This window comes from Neoarius graeffei, chromosome 25 (assembly GCF_027579695.1).
Source record: "Neoarius graeffei isolate fNeoGra1 chromosome 25, fNeoGra1.pri, whole genome shotgun sequence".
Lineage (NCBI taxonomy): Eukaryota > Metazoa > Chordata > Actinopteri > Siluriformes > Ariidae > Neoarius > Neoarius graeffei.
Window position 1 is genome coordinate 19,888,683 of NC_083593.1, and position 21,400 is coordinate 19,910,082.

Consider the following 21,400-nt stretch of genomic DNA (forward strand, 5'->3'; position numbering starts at 1 on the left):
CCACTCCTAATATTGTAGCAATTTCTCGGATGGGTTTTTTCTGTTTTCGCAGCTTAAGGATGGCTTGTTTCACCTGCATGGAGAGCTCCTTTGACCGCATGTTTTCTTCACAGCAAAATCTTCCAAATGCAAGCACCACACCTCAAGTCAACTCCAGGCCTTTTATCTGCTTAATTGAGAATGACATAACGAAGGAACTGCCCACACCTGCCCATGTAATAGCCTTTGAGTCAATTGTCCAATTACTTTTGGTCCCTTTAAAAACAGGGTGGCACATGTTAAGGAGCTGAAACTCCTAAACCCTTCATCCAATTTTAATGTGGATACCCTCAAATGAAAGCTGAAAGTCTGGACTTTATGTCCATTATATAACTATAAATTGAATATGTTTCAGTAAACAGGTAAAAAAACAAAATTTGTGTCAGTATCCAAATATATATGGACCTAACTGTATATGGTATAAAGAAGACTTTATGGAAAAGGGACAAAGAAAAATGCACAACTAGGAGGGAAATCAGTAGGGTGCATATGAAGAAGAAACCTTTATTTGTCACATGCACACTTCAAGCACAGTGAAATTCATCCTCTGCATTTAACCCATCTGAAGCAGTGAACACGCGCGTGCACACAGCCAGAGCAGTGGGCAGCCACACCAGAGCGCCCAGGGAGCAGTCAGGGGTCAGGTACCTTGCTCAAGGGCACTTCAGCCCAAGGCCACCCCACATTAACCTAACTGCATGTCTTTGGACTGTGGGGGAAACCGGAGCACCCGGAGGAAACCCACGCAGACACGGGGAGAACATGCAAACTCCACACAGAAAGGCCTTCGCCAGCTGCTGGGTTCGAACCCGGAACCTTCTTGCTGTGAGGCAACAGTGCTAACCACTACACCACCGTGCCGCCCTCTGCCAAGCCACATATTACCAACATCAAAATCAAATTACTTGAACGTAGGGTCATACTTAATTGCAAGTTGGCCTAGTGGTTAGTGTGTCCGCCTCGAGATTGTGAGTCCTACTCGCGGTCAGGTCATACCAAAGACCATCGTAAAAACGGCACCTACTGCTGTCTGGCAAGGCACGCTGCGATACAGATGTGAGTGGGGAGTCAAACGCTCGTGGTTACCAGAGGACCAGCCCCCCACTGTAACCCTAGCTATGTAATAGGCGAGAGGCCGAGGGCTACAGAAACAGAGATCAGCGCTGCCTAATGCGCCATACGGTGTGGGAAGGACTTTAGGATCATACTAAAGCTGTACACCAAATTTCATCCAAATCCGTTCACTACTTTTTGAGTTATATTGGGAACAGATTTAAAAAAAAAAAAAACTTGATCCACATACATATCCGGATTTGCATCTTAATCTAATCAAATTTTCCTTGGCCCATGGCTCACCTTTCCTCAAAATTTCATCAAAATCTGTTTTGAGTCATGTTCGGACAAGACAGACAAACAAACAGAGGCGAAAACATAACCTCCTCCAACAAAGTTGGCAGAGATAAAGATGGGTATGTGAAAGGAGTAATGTGCAAAAAAAAACGTGGATTGGGGGAAAAGTATGTTAAGTATGATTAATTGATATGTATGTGTTATAATATATACAGCCATGAGGAAAAAGAAAGTACATGCTATTTCAATTCTATGTTATTTATTTATCAGGGCCTAAATAACAATGTGTGGTCCTTACCAGCTTCAGTAAACAAGCTGATGACCTCAAGTGACAACAAAGAACACAACAGATTTCAATCATCATTTTGGTCCAAAAAGTAAACCAACATTCAGAAACCAGGCGGAAAAACCAACTTTAGTCACGGTAACTTGAAGTGAATGTTTTCTGTAACAGTTTATCAGTCTCTCACATCGATTTGGAGAAATGTTGGCCCACTATTGTAAAGAATTACAGTAATCCTTCTTGGCCATTCCAGCACCTTGTTTTTTTTTTCTTCTTCTTTAGCCATTCAGATGTCAAATTGCTGGTGTACTTGGGATCATTGTCCTGTTGTTTGGCCCTGTTTCATTCCAGCTTATGCTACTGGACAGATGGCCTCCCATTTGTCTCAAGAATATTCTGCTGTAAAGTGGATTTCGTCATTGCCTCAATGAATATAAGGCCCTGTCCACACGGCAACGGATTCAGGTGAATCCGATAAAATTTTTTATCATTTCAGCCTGGCGTCCACACGGCACCGGCGTTTTGGGTGCCCCAAAACGATATTTTTTGAGAACGGTTTCCAGAGTGGAAAAATCTGGCAGCGGCACTGTTGCGAAGTCGTCTGGATGAGTAGAACGGATTTGTTTACGATGACATCACAACCACATGACTAGAACAAGCAGCACTCACTCATTCACGCCGGGTAGAAGAAGGGGTTTATGCGCACGCGTCCTACTTCTTCTATTGTTCTGGTGTCTCCGATGGGACCGTCTTACAGCGCACGTAGAGGTGTGGCATGTGTATTGCATCGTTTTCAGCAAGCATTGCGTTGCCATATGTACCTGATATTTTACTGATCCGTTGCCCATGTGCACGCGATATCTTTTTTTTACCCGCTAAAAAAAATCTCGTTGCCGTTGTCGTGTGGATGTAGCCTAAGTTTCTCAGGTCCTCTGGCTGTAAAACAAGCTGAAGTCACCATACTTGAGCATTGGTATGAGGTATTTGTGGTGATGCACTGTTTTGTCTTTTACCAAACATCTCCCCCTTGGCCTCATCAGTCCAGAGGATATTGTTCCAGAACTTTTGTTGTTTGTTCAGAGTCATGCTTCCATAATTTTTTCAGAAAGAAGGGGCTTTTTCCTAGCCACCCTTCTTTGAAAGCCATAGTTGTTTCGTTGTTTTTTTTTTATTGCGCTCTCATTGACATAAATATTTAATATGTTTACAGAGGCCAGTAGGCATATACAGTATTGAGCAAAAGTCTTCGGTACCTTATATTTTTAGTACAAGCTTTGTTATAGACTTTCTATTTTATGACTTCTACATTATGGAACCAGTACAAAAACACTTTCGATTTCCAAATATTAGTTTTCCAGCACAAGGTGGCACGGTGGTGAAGTGGTTACCACCGTCACCTCACAGCAAAAAGGTTCTGGGTTTGAACCTCATGGCCAACGGAGGCCTTTCTGTGTGGGGTTTGCATGTTCTCCCCGTGTCTACCGTATGTGGGTTTCCTCCAGGTGCTCCAGTTTCCCCTACAGTTCAAAGGCATGCAGATTAGGTAAAATACCCAGCCACTGGGGTTGTACAAGCCAGTGCGTACTTGGTGCCAGTTCCAAGCCCGGATAGGTTGGGGAGGGTTGCGTCAGAAAGGGCATCTGGTGTAAAACCTACGCCAAATCAGATATGCGGAATAGATCCGCTATGGCAATCCCTAACTGGAGCAGCCGAAAGTTGTTTTCCAGCACAAAATTAAATGTTACAGAAAACGTTTGCATGTCAGTAAAGAAAGCAGCATATTATGGAGCAACATAACGGATCACTTTTCAGACAAAAACATAATGAAGGCTGCTGTTTTTTTCTGCAAGAATAAGAAGGAAGTGCGACAGTCACAATCTCCAGAAGAACTGTGACTGATTCTGTAAGATGCTCAGTAAAAACTTACAGCTCAGTTCCTTATAAAACTGTACTAACTGTACCTGAAACTATTTTATTTTAAGCAAAGGGTCGCCACACCAAACATTGACTTTTTTCATCCATTACTGCTTTTTTTTTTAATTTAATGAATCCATCACCAAAAATACATTGCAATACGCATATAAAAAAAAGAACAATTATTGACTCAAACAGATAATTCAAACTAAAACGGGGGAAAGAAACAGAACTTGCGTCCCAATTGCAATCTAACCCCCTACAATACTACAACCCCGATTCCAAAAAAGTTGGGACAAAGTACAAATTGTAAATAAAAACGGAATGCAATGATGTGGAAGTTTCAAAATTCCATATTTTATTCAGAATAGAACATAGATGACATATCAAATGTTTAAACTGAGAAAATGTATCATTTAAAGAGAAAAATTAGGTGATTTTAAATTTCATGACAACAACACATCTCAAAAAAAGTTGGGACAAGGCCATGTTTACCACTGTGAGACATCCCCTTTTCTCTTTACAACAGTCTGTAAACGTCTGGGGACTGAGGAGACAAGTTGCTCAAGTTTAGGGATAGGAATGTTAACCCATTCTTGTCTAATGTAGGATTCTAGTTGCTCAACTGTCTTAGGTCTTTTTTGTCGTATCTTCCGTTTTATGATGCGCCAAATGTTTTCTATGGGTGAAAGATCTGGACTGCAGGCTGGCCAGTTCAGTACCCGGACCCTTCTTCTACGCAGCCATGATGCTGTAATTGATGCAGTATGTGGTTTGGCATTGTCATGTTGGAAAATGCAAGGTCTTCCCTGAAAGAGACGTCGTCTGGGTGGGAGCATATGTTGCTCTAGAACCTGGATATACCTTTCAGCATTGATGGTGTCTTTCCAGATGTGTAAGCTGCCCATGCCACACACACTAATGCAATCCCATACCATCAGAGATGCAGGCTTCTGAACTGAGCGCTGATAACAACTCGGGTCGTCCTTCTCCTCTTTAGTCTGAATGACACGGCGTCCCTGATTTCCATAAAGAACTTCAAATTTTGATTCGTCTGACCACAGAACAGTTTTCCACTTTGCCACAGTCCATTTTAAATGAGCCTTGGCCCAGAGAAGACGTCTGCGCTTCTGGATCATGTTTAGATACGGCTTCTTCTTTGAACTATAGAGTTTTAGCTGGCAACGGCGGATGGCACGGTGAATTGTGTTCACAGATAATGTTCTCTGGAAATATTCCTGAGCCCATTTTGTGATTTCCAATACAGAAGCATGCCTGTATGTGATGCAGTGCCATCTAAGGGCCCGAAGATCACGGGCACCCAGTATGGTTTTCCGGCCTTGACCCTTACGCACAGAGATTCTTCCAGATTCTCTGAATCTTTTGATGATATTATGCACTGTAGATGATGAGATGTTCAAACTCTTTGCAATTCTACACTGTCGAACTCCTTTCTGATATTGCTCCACTATTTGTCGGCGCAGAATTAGGGGGATTGGTGATCCTCTTCCCATCTTTACTTCTGAGAGCTGCTGCCACTCCAAGATGCTCTTTTTATACCCAGTCATGTTAATGACCTATTGCCAATTGACCTAATGAGTTGCACTTTGGTCCTCCAGCTGTTCCTTTTTTGTACCTTTAACTTTTCCAGCCTCTTATTGCCCCTGTCCCAACTTTTTTGAGATGTGTTGCTGTCATGAAATTTCAAATGAGCCAATATTTGGCATGAAATTTCAAAATGTCTCACTTTCGACATTTGATATGTTGTTTATGTTCTATTGTGAATACAATATCAGTTTTTGAGATTCATAAATTATTGCATTCCGTTTTTATTTACAATTTGTACTTTGTCCCAACTTTTTTTGGAATCAGGGTTGTACATTATGAATATACGCGAAAAGTAACATACAAGTAAATACGAATATGGCAATAGAGTAAAATGTATATCTAGCTAAATTAATATCTAACCTGGGGGACTATAAGTTCCTCGCTGAGACAAATAAATATTAATTAGATTGGTTTTAAAAGTAGTAAATGGGTTCATTTCCTTCAACAAGTTCCACAATTCAGCAGTCCTGACAAAGTATGATTTCCTATAGCAATCCTGATTATGTTTGCAAGTAAAATTATAGTTACTGAGGTCATAATTACGTACGATAATATGGTTCAAAAGTACACAGGTGGTTTCTAATATCAGTAGATATAAGGCCATTTCTGGACTTGAAAACTAGAAGTAAATCCGATATTTCTCTATGATATTCTAAAGGCAATAAATTAAGTTTAATTAGTCTCTCTCTGTCTGTCATGTTTTGAGGATTGAGCATGCTTACTGGTATTTTTTTTTTAACATAGAAACATTTAATTTCATTATTTTTGAAGGCATCTTTGCTCTACAAGGTTTCATTGCATGTGCTTAAAGTGCATATCATGGGTAAATTCAGGAGCAAGATCGATGTAATTTTCCTATTTTATATTAAACTTTGGTCAAATATCTGTCACATTTTGCATTTTGTGCAATTTTTTTACCTTGCGCAATACCAGAAAAATTCAGTTGAAATCGAGCCATTTGAGGCGAATTGGTCCACTTCTGAAAAAACTTGGCATTTGGATTTCCCGGCAAACATTGATTTTCGTGACGTCGCGTGCGGGACGCCTCCCTCTGAATCCTACGTCAGCGCTGGTTTATGAGAAAACGACCTGGTGGTTTTCTGCAAATTTCTTCAATGTTATCACGTAATTATTAAAATGGTTAACAGATGTATCGTAGGAGGGTGTAGCAACACCAACCTCGATGGGATTAGTACTCCATCGTTTCCCAAAAGACCGGACAATGAGAGAGAAATGGGAGCGCTTGGTCTACACAGGTTGTGCACTGAAACCGTGCAAAGCTCGGCCTGCTGGCGCTTCCGCAGGTGACGTCACGAATCTGGCCCCAGACTCGCTTGGGATTTTTCCAGACGTGTTTTGTTATTTTATTTTTTTCTGCTGTAGACAGATGGCCTTGTGCAAAATTACCCTTCTGGATGAGTGTGTAAAGGGACATTCTTTCATATAAAAAAAACAAAACAAAATGAAACTGGTCCAGAATATGCACTTTAAGACTTTTATACACTACTGTATAACATGATGTACTGTAGCTCTTGGGATTTTCTATCTCTTGAGCGTTAAACGGTCTGACCTTGGACCGTTTCTGGGAAGTCCAGTCATGGGAAGCCTCACAGCTGTCTTGAAGGCTCTCCATTTGCAAACAGTCCTTCTCGGTGCAGAATGGTGAATTTCAAATTGTTTGGAGATGGCCTTATAACCCTTCCCAGATGGATGAGCAGCAACGGTTGGTTCTTTGAGGCCTGCGGTCATTGCTGATGACATTTCTCCTTGGCATGACGTAGACACATACGAGTGCTCTAGAACACCAAACTGCCAAAAGTTCTGCTTTTAGAGATAGTCAAACTTCTTGATGATTAACTAATCTTGTGCATTTCATTCGTAATATCTGGCTGCTAATTACTCTCTTAATGATTCTGGTATCTGAATATTGGTTTATGTTTTTGGAAAGAAAATGACTACATTTTGAAATCTGTTGGGGTTTTTTTTGGGGTGTTGTCGTCACTGGAGGTTTTCTTTGTTTATAGAAGTTGGTGAGGACCACACAATTGTTATTTAGCCCACTGATAAAGAAAAACATTGACTTGAAGGAGGGTATACTTTCTTTTCACCTTGACTTTTAGTTGCAGCTTAAGAGTTTTTGTCACGGGTTTCTGATTGTGTCCAAAGAACGGTCTTGTAAAAACAGGACTGTGTGTGTGTGTGTGTACATCTGTTTCAGTAATCATGTTCCAGCTCGTACATCAAGATATTTGGAGTAATGCACAATGATTTGATGATGGTGTTTGAAAAGATGTCAGCAATTATTTTGAAGATCTCATGCATTATGTCTGTGATTAACAGGTTTGAATCCAGTCGTGTCGACCATCAGCCATGGCTTTCAGTAAAGGATATCGTGTTTATCACAAACTGGACCCGCCACCTTACAGTGTGATTGTAGAGACAAGAAACCGTGAGGAATGCTTGATGTTTGAGTCTGGAGCTGTGGCTGTTCTGTGTAAGAGAATGTTTAAGCACAGATTCTGCATTTGTACAGTTTGCTTTACAATAATCTAATCGTTGCTTTACAACTAGAGACGCATTGAAAGCTTTTTTTTTTTTTCTATTATCACATATAATCCCTAAATGAGTAATGTAATGACCTTGATATTAATACTGTTGCAGTGATCATTTAAAACATGTAGGTTTGTGTCATCACTCAAGACATGCTGTGAGCCGTAATTGTAAAATTCCCGGTTGTCAAGTTGCTGTTCATTTTCAGCGGCTGCAGAAAAAGATGCCGTCAAGAACACGTACACCAAGATGCTGGATGCTTACGGCATTCTTGGGGTTCTTCGTCTTAACCTTGGTGAGTGAGGAGAGTCTCCTGGATTCACTGGACAAAAATATTTTGCCTTTTTCGTTTTTGGAGGTGAACCACAGAAAGCGATCTGTTTTCATGAAGATATTTTTCACCTCTGCCTTCATTGTAAGGACACCAGTAGACCAATGTGCTTCATGGGAATTTTAGATTGCACAGACGTAAAGTGTAAAGTTTCCCAGTGTATTATTAGTTTAGTGCATTTATTACACTTTCAAATTACTTAAGGCAGTGCATATTTTACTGATGTTGACTGGCAACAAAACTTTTTTTTTTAATTTATTTTTTATTATTTATATTATTAGGAGACTCCATGCTGCACAGTTTGGTGTTAGTAACCGGGTGCAGCTCGGTAGGGAAAGTGCAGGAATCAGAAGTGTTCAGGGTCACAGCCACAGACTTCATCTCTCTGAAGAACGATCCGTCAGATGAGGACAGGATTGCAGATGTGCGAAAAGTTCTAAACTCTGGCAGCTTCTATTTTGCCTGGTCGTCCACCGGAGTGAGTATGGACCTGAGTCTGAATGCACACCGCAGGATCCGAGAAGACACTTCAGATAACCGTTTCTTCTGGTGAGTTCAGCAGCTTTCTGGACAGGAAATAAAGCTTTGCTTAAAAGTTTAGTTGTGGTTAAAAGAAAGCTCAGGCATATTGGCTTGAAGAGCACAGAGACTGCTTTAACAATATTTGAATGGTGTCCTGGGTGTGGTTTGTATTTGCATGTTCTGATAGATAACTTGGGCAGCAGTTTCCATTTCACCTTTGCAGCTAAAGTCCATTTGTCTTTTTTTTTTTTTTGACCGTGTCAGAGTCGCAAAATGTTTTCACAATAGAATTAGTCAGAAATAGTCGTTTAGAAATGCTGTGTTGCTGTTTTCCTGTTCGTGCCCCATCTTGCCCAAGTATCTCTCTGCAGAGAGCATCGACCGCAAAAAAAGTTCTCTCTAATTCTTTTCCTTTTGTACACTCACCCAAAGTGAATTTGCTGACATTAATGTGTCACTTCCTGGCTGACAGGCCTTTGCATGAAATAATTGTTTCAATGTCAAATACACAAAGCCTGTTCACTAACTTTATCTTAGCGGTTCATTGAAAGCTTTCATCATCAAATCAGAAGACACATGCTCGAAAACCTTGTATGTATGTATTTTTCCATTAAAGTGAATCTTTACACAGTCCCATCAGAAAGAATTTGAGTATCAAGGCCCATTTTTGTTGTTGTTGTTGCTATATGCTGAAGTCATTTGGGTTTGAGATCAAAAAATGAATGCTAGAGATCAGAATTTCAGCATTCATTTCCTGATATTTACATCTAGATGTGTTAAACTACTTGCAACATAACGTCATTACTTTTGAACCCACCTGTTCTTCGAGTGAGCAAAAATATTGGAACGCTCAACTGACCGGTGTGCCTTGTTTACATTGATTAGACAATTAATAGCTCTTAATATCTACTCTTGCCCTGTGTCTGAAATCACTCACTATATAAGGGACTATATAGTCAGTTCGCCATTTCGTAGTCCTGTCCGAATGTATAGTGAGAATTATTACACCCTATATAGTGGACTCCTGGTATTCACGATGAATTGTGGGAAAGTAGTGTACAACCGATGGTCACTTACCAAGCAATATATACCATCATGCATTGCGGTCATGCTGAAAGGAAAAAAAAAATAGTGTGTCGGGGGTGAATGAACGGAGGAAGAAACATATTATAAACGAACATTCAAGTACAATTAAAAATAGTAAGAGAATAGAAAAAAAAGCTAAAATAGAATAAGACAAGAATAAAAGCTAGAGTGGAGAGCAAGGAATTAATCAAAAGCCTCAAATTTGATTTCATCTCATTATCTCTAGCCACTTTATCCTGTTCTACAGGGTCGCCAAGGCAAGCTGGAGCCTATCCCAGCTGACTACGGGCGAAAGGTGGGGTACACCCTGGACAAGTCGCCAGGTCATCACAGGGCCAAATTTGATTTAATAAAAGAAAAAAAAATTTTCGCGCTCCGGTTTCCATCAAATCCTGGGCTCTGATTGGCTGGCGAGCGGGTCCGTATCCTACGATACGGACCCCAGATATGGACCTCTGGCGACTCGCTCGTTCACAACAACAACAAACATAGTAGCAATTTTTGTCAACATTTATTTTCGCATTTCTCAGGAGAATAGCATTAATTTTACAGCATGGATGGTGACAACGACGGTCTTCACAGCAAAAGCGAGTTTTACTACCCTGAGGAAGAAGAAATAAAACATTTCAGGAGAAAACTAAAAACCTGTAACTTGCTAACGCCGAGCAAAAACATGGCTGAATCCTGAATGGCTCAATTTTGTATAAATAGGGGACTACATAGGCGGCAAAATGTAGTTTTTTTTTTTTTCCTGCCATGGAAGTGCACTTGTATACCGAGGAGGAAGCCATTTGTATTACAGTCGTGAATGAGGATTCAAAATAGTATTAATTTTACATCATGGATAGCGATAACGACAGTGTTCACAGTGAAAGCGAGTTTTACTACCCTGAGGAAGACAAAATAAAAGAAAACATTTCAGGAGAAAGCTAAAAACATGTAACTTGCTAATGCTAAGCAAAAACATGGCTGAATCCTGAATGGCTCAATTTTGTATAAATAGGGGACTACATAGGCAGCAAAATTTAGTTTTTCCCCTGCCATGGAAGTGCACTTGTATACCGAGGAGGAAGCCATTTGCATTACAGCCGTGAATGAGGATTCAAAATGGCGGCTCGGCTCGGTTTTCCCTTTCGGGCGCTCTCGTTTTCTGTTAGAATTTGGTAAAGAAAAAAATTAATATATTATTTACCAGCTTAAGGTCGGTCCGTATGGTGAAATACCGTGACCTCGGCCTTGAATACTGACCTCAACCCAGAGGGCCTCGCTCAGTATTTTCAAGACCTCGGTCACGGTATTTCATGATACGGACCTCCCAGCTGGTAAATAACATGTATGTATGCAGCCTTGATTTAAAAGAACTGAAAGATGCACCAGACACAAAGTACTTTGTATTTATTAATGTGGGGAATATGCTCAGTATAATATATATTTATCACAAAAATACACCCATGTATTTATTATTTTGAAAACCCACTAGCCGACTGATCTGGCATGTTTTAATTGTGCGACAGTAATGACGTAAATAACAGCGCAGCAGAGTAGTATCCGAAAGTGTTTATTTTACCAATGAGCTCACTATATAGTCCTCTATATAGAATTCCCTATATACAGTAGATAGTAAGGAGTAGTGAATGAGTGAGTGATTTCAGACACAGCCTTTGTTTGAGCTCTGGGTTTTGCCTGCAAAGATTGCATTTGTTGTTAAAAAGGATAAACCACCATGAAGACTAGAGAGCTGTCCAAAGGAGAAAAACAGGGCATTCTGAAGCTGTGAAAAGAGGGAAAATCAATCGGAGCCATTGTTCAAGCATTGGGTACAGCCAATACGACAATTTAGAATGTCCTGAAGAAGAACGAAACCACTGGTATACTCACAACCAGACATTAAACAGGTCAGCCAAGGAGAACACAGCAATCGATGACAGAAACATTGTGGTGAGAGCTGTGAAGAAAAAAACAGTCCGTGACACACACAACCTCCACAGGGGAGGGGCGAAAGTAACACAATCCACCATTTGAGGAAGGCTTTGAGAGCAGAAATATAGCGGCCATACCACAAGATGCAATCCAAGGAAGAATCGGAAGGTCAGATTGGAATTCTCAACGAAATGTACTGTAGATTTGAGCCGCAAAAGTTCTGGAACCAAGATTAACCTCTACCGAAGTGACAGAAAGGAGAAAGAAAGTATCTGCTTGTAATCCAAAACACATTAGTCAAGCATAGTGGAGGTGGTGTCCTGTCTTGGGCTTGCATGGCTGGAAAGGGCTCACTGATCTTTCTTGATGATGTACCTCATGATCGTAGCTGCAGAATGAATTCAGAAGCCTACACAAACATTCTGTCTGTCAATTTACAGAGAAGAACATCCAATCTAATTGTGAGGAACTTCATCATGCAGCTTGACAATCACTCAAAACACACTGCCAACACAACAGAGGACTTCATCGGGGGGGAAAGTGTGCAGTTTCAGACTGGCCAAGTCACTTACCAGATCTTAACCAGACTAGGCGTACATTTCACAGCTGAAAATTGAAGGGAGGAACACCACCCCCTCCCCAAAACCAAACAACAACTGAAAGAAGCTGCAGTACAACCCTGGAAAAGCATCCTAAAAGAGGAATGCAACAGTTTGGTGATGGTGTTGGGTCTCTAGCTTGATGCAGTTAATGCAACCAGTTGTTAAGTGTCACTTCCTTTATTTTAAATTAAGACTATCTATTAATATACTTCTGCTCACCTAAAAATTGGGTTGTCTGTCACCAAAGGTGCCATGTTGTAAGTTGATTAACGCATCTAGATAGAAAAATCAGGAAGTGTAACCTGGTCTATTGTGTCATTTTCATCTTTTGATCTCAAACCCAAGCGTCTTCAGTGAAAAGCAAAAGAATTGCCGTTGTGTTTTCCTGTACTTCTGGAGGATAATTATACACAGTCCTTACATATTTTGTTGGACCGTATCAGGAATCAATCCCTGCATCTGCACCTAAAGCATTATGGTGTAAACTGTGATGACTGGCTGTTGAGGCTGATGTGTGGTGGAGTGGAGATCCGCACCATCTACGCTGGCCACAAGCAGGCCAAAGCCTGTGTCATTTCTCGCCTCAGCTCTGAGAGGGCAGGCACACGCTTCAACGTGCGCGGCACCAATGATGACGGCCAGGTGGCCAACTTTGTGGAGACCGAGCAGGTGGGCGGTTTTTGATTTTTGTAGTGGGCTTTTACATCTTCTTTATAAAGCCAGTCATTAGTGTGAGTATATGTAGCCGTTTATAATTACGTAAAAACGTTGTGTTGCCCACAGGTTATTTTCCTTGATGACAAAGTCTCTTCTTTCATTCAAGTCCGTGGATCTATACCGTTGTTCTGGGAGCAGCCAGGTATACAGGTAAATGCATGGACAATTTACGTGGCTCAATTGACATATTCCGTTAGAAATGGCATTTCAGGGTAATAATGCCATTACTGGATTCAGTAAAGGGCACTGAGTCAGCACATCTACACCAGCAGCTGCTGACCACCTTGTTCATGTTGTTGGAATAATTCTGTCCAGGGAATTTTGTCACATCTGAATCAAAGCCGCCATTCGGGCACAATCAGGAAGGACACAAAACACAGACTGGTATTTGCAAGGCTCAGTTCCACATCCATTTTGGTGTATGGTCTTTTTTAGGCTGTCACTTTGTGCAATGTCAGTGGTTTTAAAAAAAAAAAAGCTCTTTATAATAAGACCAAGCATTTGTGGTAAAGCACCCAGTTTTACGAGGCGTCCTATCTTAAAATGTTAAACAACACAAAGCAGGCCACAGAATGTCTTTCCACTGACATTGAACAGAGGTCATGACTTTACATGTGCCATTGGGGATTTCTGGAGGGCATCTTTTGCTTCTGCTTTTCTTTTGCTCCATGCTAATCCCATGTTGGGCCAATGTTCAGAATAGCAAACAGATATAAAAGCAAGGTTCTGATGTGTTTTTCCAAGAATCTGAGCGTAACCTGAGGTGCTTTGGATGCGACTCTGAAGATAACGTTAAATATTTACGGCAGAGACCTGCACAGAGAGGAGGTAGCTTACAAGTAGGTTGGACAGTCCTGCTACATGACGATGGTAAACCAACACCCAGTCTATACTAGTCACTGTATTCACCGAACACAAAGCACGCTTAGTCACAGAAACTCTGTTTGATGACCTCACTGTAATATAGTACAGCCATGTACAGAACTATTGGCACCTATTGTGAAAATGAAGGTTTTGAGATTTAGCATATAGGGATGCTGTGGAATTTTGTTTTTATCCAAGTAATCCCCCCCCCTTTTGTAATTACTGGCACCCATTCCATTACCTCGTTACCTGGTCCATTACCTGGATGGTGCAGACCAACACCAATTTGTGTGGTTTTGTGTGGAAAGATTTTTTTTAGTTTCCCCCTGGAGATGGACTTTTTTAAATAATTGTTTTACCAAGAATGACTATTTATTTGCATTCTTAAAATATTCTCTAGCAGTGCAAAGACTTTTTTTTTTTGTAATCCTCCGCTGGCCGAAAAGCCTGAAGGGGGATTATGTCGTGGCGATGTCCGTCTGTCCATCATGGGAAGGGTGCTCGCTTTCTGAAATCAACTCCTCTCACAATTTTTGGAAGAATTTCACGAAACTTGGCAGGATTCTTTGTTATATGTCGGTACTACTCAGATTGTAATTTTGTTAAATTCGGTCACCTTTTACCAGAGTTACAGCCCTTGATCAAAAAATTATACTTTGACAATTTCATGAGAGCGTGTTTTCCTTCTGAAATCAACTCCTCTCACAATTTGTGGAGGAATTCCACCAAACTTGGCGAAAGGCATTGTTATTTGTCGGTAGTACGCATATTTATTATTTTGTTCAATTCAGTCATATTTTACCAGAGTTGTGGCCCTTGATTAACAACCTTGTACTCTGACAATTTCAAAAGTGTGCTTGCCTTCTGACATCAACTCCTCTCACAATTTTTGGACAAATTTCTCAAAGCTTGGCAAAAGGCCTTGTTGTTGTACAACCCCGATTCCAAAAAAGTTGGGACAAAGTACAAATTGTAAATAAAAACGGAATGCAATGATGTGGAAGTTTCAAAATTCCATATTTTATTCAGAATAGAACATAGATGACACATCAAATGTTTAAACTGAGAAAATGTATCATTTAAAGAGAAAAATTAGGTGATTTTAAATTTCATGACAACAACACATCTCAAAAAAGTTGGGACAAGGCCATGTTTCCCACTGTGAGACATCCCCTTTTCTCTTTACAACAGTCTGTAAACGTCTGGGGACTGAGGAGACAAGTTGCTCAAGTTTAGGGATAGGAATGTTAACCCATTCTTGTCTAATGTAGGATTCTAGTTGCTCAACTGTCTTAGGTCTTTTTTGTCTTATCTTCCGTTTTATGACGCGCCAAATGTTTTCTATGGGTGAAAGATCTGGACTGCAGTCTGGCCAGTTCAGTACCCGGACCCTTCTACGCAGCCATGATGCTGTAATTGATGCAGTATGTGGTTTGGCATTGTCATGTTGGAAAATGCAAGGTCTTCCCTGAAAGAGACGTCGTCTGGATGGGAGCATATGTTGTTCTAGAACCTGGATATACCTTTCAGCATTGATGGTGTCTTTCCAGATGTGTAAGCTGCCCATGCCACACGCACTAATGCAAGCCCATACCATTAGAGATGCAGGCTTCTGAACTGAGCGCTGATAACAACTTGGGTCATCCTTCTCCTCTTTAGTCCGAATGACACGGCGTCCCTGATTTCCATAAAGAACGAATTTTGATTCATCTGACCACAGAACAGTTTTCCACTTTGCCACAGTCCATTTTAAATGAGCCTTGGCCCAGAGAAGACGTCTGCGCTTCTGGATCATGTTTAGATATGGCTTCTTCTTTGAACTATAGAGTTTTAGCTGGCAACGGCGGATGGCACAGTGAATTGTGTTCACAGATAATGTTCTCTGGAAATATTCCTGAGCCCATTTTGTGATTTCCAATACAGAAGCATGCCTGTATGTGATGCAGTGCCGTCTAAGGGCCCGAAGATCACGGGCACCCAGTATGCTTTTCCGGCTTTGGCCTTTACGCACAGAGATTCTTCCAGATTCTCTGAATCTTTTGATGATATTATGCACTGTAGATGATATGTTCAAACTCTTTGCAATTTTACACTGTCGAACTCCTTTCTGATATTGCTCCACTATTTGTCGGCGCAGAATTAGGGGGATTGGTGATCCTCTTCCCATCTTTACTTCTGAGAGCCGCTGCCACTCCAAGATGCTCTTTTTATACCCAGTCATGTTAATGACCTATTGCCAATTGACCTAATGAGTTGCAATTTGGTCCTCCAGCTGTTCCTTTTTTGTACCTTTAACTTTTCCAGCCTCTTATTGCCCCTGTCCCAACTTTTTTGAGATGTGTTGCGGTCATGAAATTTCAAATGAGCCAATATTTGGCATGAAATTTCAAAATGTCTCACTTTTGACATTTGATATGTTGTCTATGTTCTATTGTGAATACAATATCAGTTTTTGAGATTTGTAAATTATTGTATTCCATTTTTATTTACAATTTGTACTTTGTCCCAACTTTTTTGGAATCGGGGTTGTATGATGGTAATACGCATATTGTGATTTAATTTCGTTTGTGAAAAATTTCCCAGAGTTACAGCGCTTGATCAAAAAACTATACTTTGACAATTTCATGAGTGTGTTTTCCTTCTGAAATCAACTCCTCTCACAATTTGTGGAGGAATTTCACCAAACTTGGTAAAAGGCTTTGTTATATGACAGTTATACGCATATTGAAATTTAATTTAATTTGGATAAATTTTCCCTGAGTTCTGCCCTTGATTATTAGCAAACTTGTACTTTGGCAATTTCATCAAGGTGTGCTTGCTTTCTGAAATCAACTTCCCTCACGATTTTTATCCCCCGCTAGCTGAAAGGCCCGAAGGAGGATTATGTCGTTGGATTGTCCGTCCGTCCCAGGAAGGGTACTCACCTTCTGAAATCAATTCCTCTCACGATTTTTGGAGGAATTTCACGAAACTTGACAGGATTCTTTCTTAGATGTCAGTAATACGCATATTGCAATTTTGTTCAATTCAGCCACATTTTACCAGAGTTATGGCATAGTTGCCGGCGGTGGATATTGTACTTTCAGAGCACTCTTGGTTTTTTTTTTTTGCTATTTATGTTCTTGAGGGGACAAAAAGTTCTTATGGTATTTATTTAGCTTCTGCTGTTTCTCTGCTTGTTTGATGAAAAATGAATCATTGTGCGTACAGTTATTTTTGACCCTTCTCTTGAAGGCTGCCAATAATTCCCAAATTGACCGTAAGTTAGCCTGATAATGGACACAACCGCGCACTCTGTTGTTATTTGAGTGTTAACCTTGTTACATGATGTCAACATATTTTGGGGCTCTAACCCCTTAATCAGGACTGTCTGCAGTTTCTCCTGTCCACATGGACCAATTCATGAGAGATATCACTCGTGTATTTTGTCTAGATCAGTGCTCATGTCAACCCCTAAACACACATGGTGTCCTGGAGGTAATTCTTGTGGTCAGAGTTTAGTTCTTCGGGTTGTTTAGGGACTGTGTGATGAAGTATCATTAAGTTGTTTACAGTAACAGAGAGGAAGCAGTGAGGACAGTGTGCAGCGGGATGTGAACCATGTCGTGATCAGTCTCTCCCTCTCACGCATGCACGCGCACACACACAGACACACCCTGTTCCTCCTCCACAACGAGGACTAGTACAGGACTCGGTTTCAGCTATTGGTTTTGGAAACCTGTGTGTGAAATGCTGTTCTACAGCTATTTGTGTTCTTAAACATTTTGTACTTTTATCTCAAACTTTTTGCTTTTATCGTAAAATAAATTCCACAGAGCCCGTCACTGTTTATTTCATGGACGTTATTTGCACATTTTCCTGATTGTTTGGTTGTCATATCCCGCTTTGAGAAACTCTGCTTCTGTTCACTTGTAGGATTTAATTCTGAGGGAAAGCAAAGTACCAGTCAAAAGTTTGTACACCCCTACTCCTTCATAGGTTTTTCTTTATTTTGACTATTTTCTACATTGTAGAACTATACTGAAAGTCCTTCTCGCACCATTCGTGGCGCCAATCTCCGTTTTGTAGCCCTCTGCCTCTTGCCTATATTACGTAGCTAGGGTTACAGTGGGGGGCTAGTCCTCTGGGAACCGTGAAAGTTTGACTCCCCACTCACATCTGTATTGTAGCATGCTTTGCCAGATGGCAGTGGGCACCATTTTTATGATGGTCTTTGGTATGGTATGACCTGACCGTGACTAGAACTCGCGATCTCCCAATCGAGAGACGGACACGCTAACCACTAGGCCACTCGCCGGTATGAGAACAATACTGAAGACATCAAAACGATGAAATAATTCCATATAATGCTCCATATTTTATATGGTAAACAAATAAAAAAGTGCTAAAACAAAACATGTTTCATATTTTCTTCAAAGTAGCCACGATTAACCTTGATGCTTTGCGCACTTGGAATTATCCTAACCAGCTTCATGAGGTAGTCTCCTGGAACGCTTTTTAATTAACAGGTATGCCTCGTCAAAAGGTAACTAGTGCAGTTTCTTGCCTTCTTAATGCATTTCAGATAATCAAACAATACATAAATAGTAAATAATTAAAATACAGTAAAGAGCTCTATTCCACAACCGTAGTAATCCGTATTCTGTCAAGAACCGAACAACTAAGTAAAGAGAAACAACAACCATCATTACTTTAAGACGTGAAGTGACTTTTTTAAATTTTGAATTAGGTATGTCTAAATGCCAGGGGCAGCACGGTGGTGTAGTGGTTAGCGCTGTCGCCTCACAGCAAGAAAGGTCCGGGTTCGAGCCCCGTGGCCGCCGAGGGCCTTTCTGTGCGGAGTTTGCATGTTCTCCCCGTGTCCGCGTGGGTTTCCTCCGGGTGCTCCGGTTTCCCCCACAGTCCAAAGACATGCAGGTTAGGTTAACTGGTGACTCTAAATTGAGCGTAGGTGTGAATGTGAGTGTGAATGGTTGTCTGTGTCTATGTGTCAGCCCTGTGATGACCTGACGACTTGTCCAGGGTGTACTCCGCCTTTCACCCGTAGTCAGCTGGGATAGGCTCCAGCTTGCCTGCGACCCTGTAGAACAGGATAAAGCGGCTAGAGATAATGAGATGAGATGAGATTTCATAGTTTTGATGTCTTCAATGTTGTTCTACAATGTAGAAAACAGTCAAAATGCAGAAAAACCTACGAACGAGGAGGGGTGTACAAATTTTTGACTGGTACTGTAGTACTGTATATATTGATTAGTTATGCTGTTACGCAGTCAAGTGTTAAGCTTTCCACTGGTCATACCATAGTAACAGTACAGTACAGTGGGGTGTTGCAGGTTCTCAGGTCGCGTTTATCATGTGACCAAATGTGACGGTGGTTTAGTTTACAAAATGCAGTCGATTTAAGACCGAAAGCAGTAATTAGAAGCAGGGAGCTGTTTTTAAAGAATTAACATCATGCAGTTTTGTTTCGGTTGTGATATCGTTGTTTCACTGAAGGATTTTTGGGAAGAGAAGCAGGTGTGACCTTTCTAAATGGTAAATGAAATGAAGGCGTGTTGTGTGTTTGGTGGTGTAGGTTAGATGTTCTTTATCTCTTTGCATTTTAAGGCTGACATACAGCAAGCTGGTGAAATGGTGAATGTGTCTCTTTCTCTTTGGAACAAAAAAAAAAATTCCTACAAAGGCAAATATAATCACCTGACACAGCCTTTGGATAGTTTTGGACTGACTTTCTTTTGTTTCTGTCTTTCCACTTGTCCTTTACCGTGTCGTTTTTATATTCTTTTTTTTTTTTTTTAAATATGTGATGTGTGATATGCCTCTTTCTCTGCTTCCTCCATATCTAAAGGTTGGTTCCCACCGTGTCAAGCTGTCCCGCGGTTTTGAGGCCAATGCACCGGCTTTTGAGAGGTAATTAACGCATGCCGCTCCCTGCTGGAACACTGCAGCACAGTCAAGCGATGACATCATTGCTCTGTCAATGTCAAATGAGGAAAAACGTCCTTCAGGATTTTCTAACAATAAAGAGAAGCGTAACTTTGGACTGTGACTTAAATTGCAGTCAAACGTTTTTGAATACTCTACATTTCAGCTTTTTTTTTTTTAAATCACCAAAAACAAGGTATTTTTAGATATTTGGAAAATTTTAAAAGTCGAACCGAGGAATGTGTGAGTCGAGAATTTTTTATTATTAACGATTTAGTGAATTGAGAAATATTGATCAATATAGATCTAAATCTAATTACAAAACGCCAAATTCGATATTACTCTGATTAGGCATTGAATTGAAGCACAGCACACATTTACGTTATTTTACCCAGCATCTTATCTGTACATGTCATGCCTTAATGAGTTCCATAAAAATGTATGTTTTCTTCCAACCCCAAATCAGAAGAAGTTGGGACAGTATATTAGGTGTTCACACGGCAACTTTTACTCCGGTGTAGCACCGGGGCTGCCCCGGTAGAGCGTTCACACGGTACAAAGTTATACCGGTGTAGCCCCTGAAAGCTGCTTAAACCGGTGCAAATCTAACCCTGCTCGGGAGGTGGTTTAAGAAATTTACTCCGGAGTAAATGCTAGTTTGCGGGGCAGCACCGATATAAAATGGGACGTCTGAACACTACAGGGGTAGACTCGCTACGCGTCAGGAGAGTTGATTACATACGGGCATTGCATAATTTGCATCCTGGTATTTTGCGCTTCCAAAATGGCGAATATCAACAACAGAACTGCGTGTCTTCCAGTGTTGCCAGATTGGGTGGTTTTAAGTGCATTTTGGCGGATATTTTGGGCTGGAAAACGTCAGCAGTATCTGGCAACACTGGTGTCTTCATCCACGTTGTTTTCCCGGCACTTGGTGATGCCATGACAACCGGGAAAAGGAAGTACATTTTCACGCATGCACATATTTCATTTCTGCATTATTACTATCGTATAGCACGGTCGCAAAAACTGCCGTGTGAACGCAAGTGGGGCTGCACCGGTGCTAACACGCTTCTCTCTAGTAAGCAGGGTTGTGACGTGTGAACGCTCCACAAAATTTACACCGGTGTAAGATATATCGCAACAAAATACATCGGTGCAGCATCGATGCAAATATGTGCCGTGTGAACACCCCTATTGAAATGAAAACTGAAAACGATGGTTTGTAAATAATCTTTGACGTGTATTACACTCAAAACAATATTTAACGTTTTACCTCCTTGATTTTATTGTGGGTTCGTTTGTTCCCCCAAATAAGCACTTATTTAAACTTTGATTCTTTCAACATATTTCAAGTGGGACGGTAAAGCATTTGGCAATCGGTAATGTTGCCGTTCCTTCTCACAACACTCAAAAGACGTTTAGGGACTGAAGACACTTTGCAGTGAAGCATTTCCGGTGTTATTTTGTCACATTCTTCCTGCAAACAGGTCTTAAGGTATGCAACAGTACAGGGTGGTAATCATATTTTTTTCGTTTTAAAATTCACCACACATTCTCTGTTGGTGACAGAGAGGACGGGCACCCTCTTCTTCCACAGCTATGCCTTTGTAATGTGTACAGAATGTGATTTTGCATTGTCTTGTTGAAATATCCCTGGAAAAATGTCATCTTGAAGGCAGCATATGT

The 21,400-nt window shown here is 40.8% G+C and overlaps 1 protein-coding gene across 3 annotated transcripts in view; it reads left to right on the top strand.

Annotated features, from left to right (window-relative positions):
• The window catches only part of synj1 (synaptojanin 1), an 85,172-nt gene that overhangs the window by 4,595 nt on the left and 59,177 nt on the right, over positions 1–21,400 (top strand). For 2 of the 3 annotated variants that reach the window (XM_060908954.1, XM_060908952.1), the window contains exons 2-8: positions 7,535–7,688; positions 7,953–8,039; positions 8,357–8,624; positions 12,649–12,874; positions 12,989–13,072; positions 13,238–13,306; positions 19,635–19,696. In XM_060908954.1, coding sequence (XP_060764937.1) covers positions 7,565–7,688; positions 7,953–8,039; positions 8,357–8,624; positions 12,649–12,874; positions 12,989–13,072; positions 13,238–13,306; positions 19,635–19,696 — 920 coding nt within the window. In that variant the 5' untranslated portion in view covers positions 7,535–7,564. The remainder of the gene's footprint in view (positions 1–7,534; positions 7,689–7,952; positions 8,040–8,356; positions 8,625–12,648; positions 12,875–12,988; positions 13,073–13,237; positions 13,307–19,634; positions 19,697–21,400) is intronic. The other variant, XM_060908953.1, reaches the window with a different exon arrangement.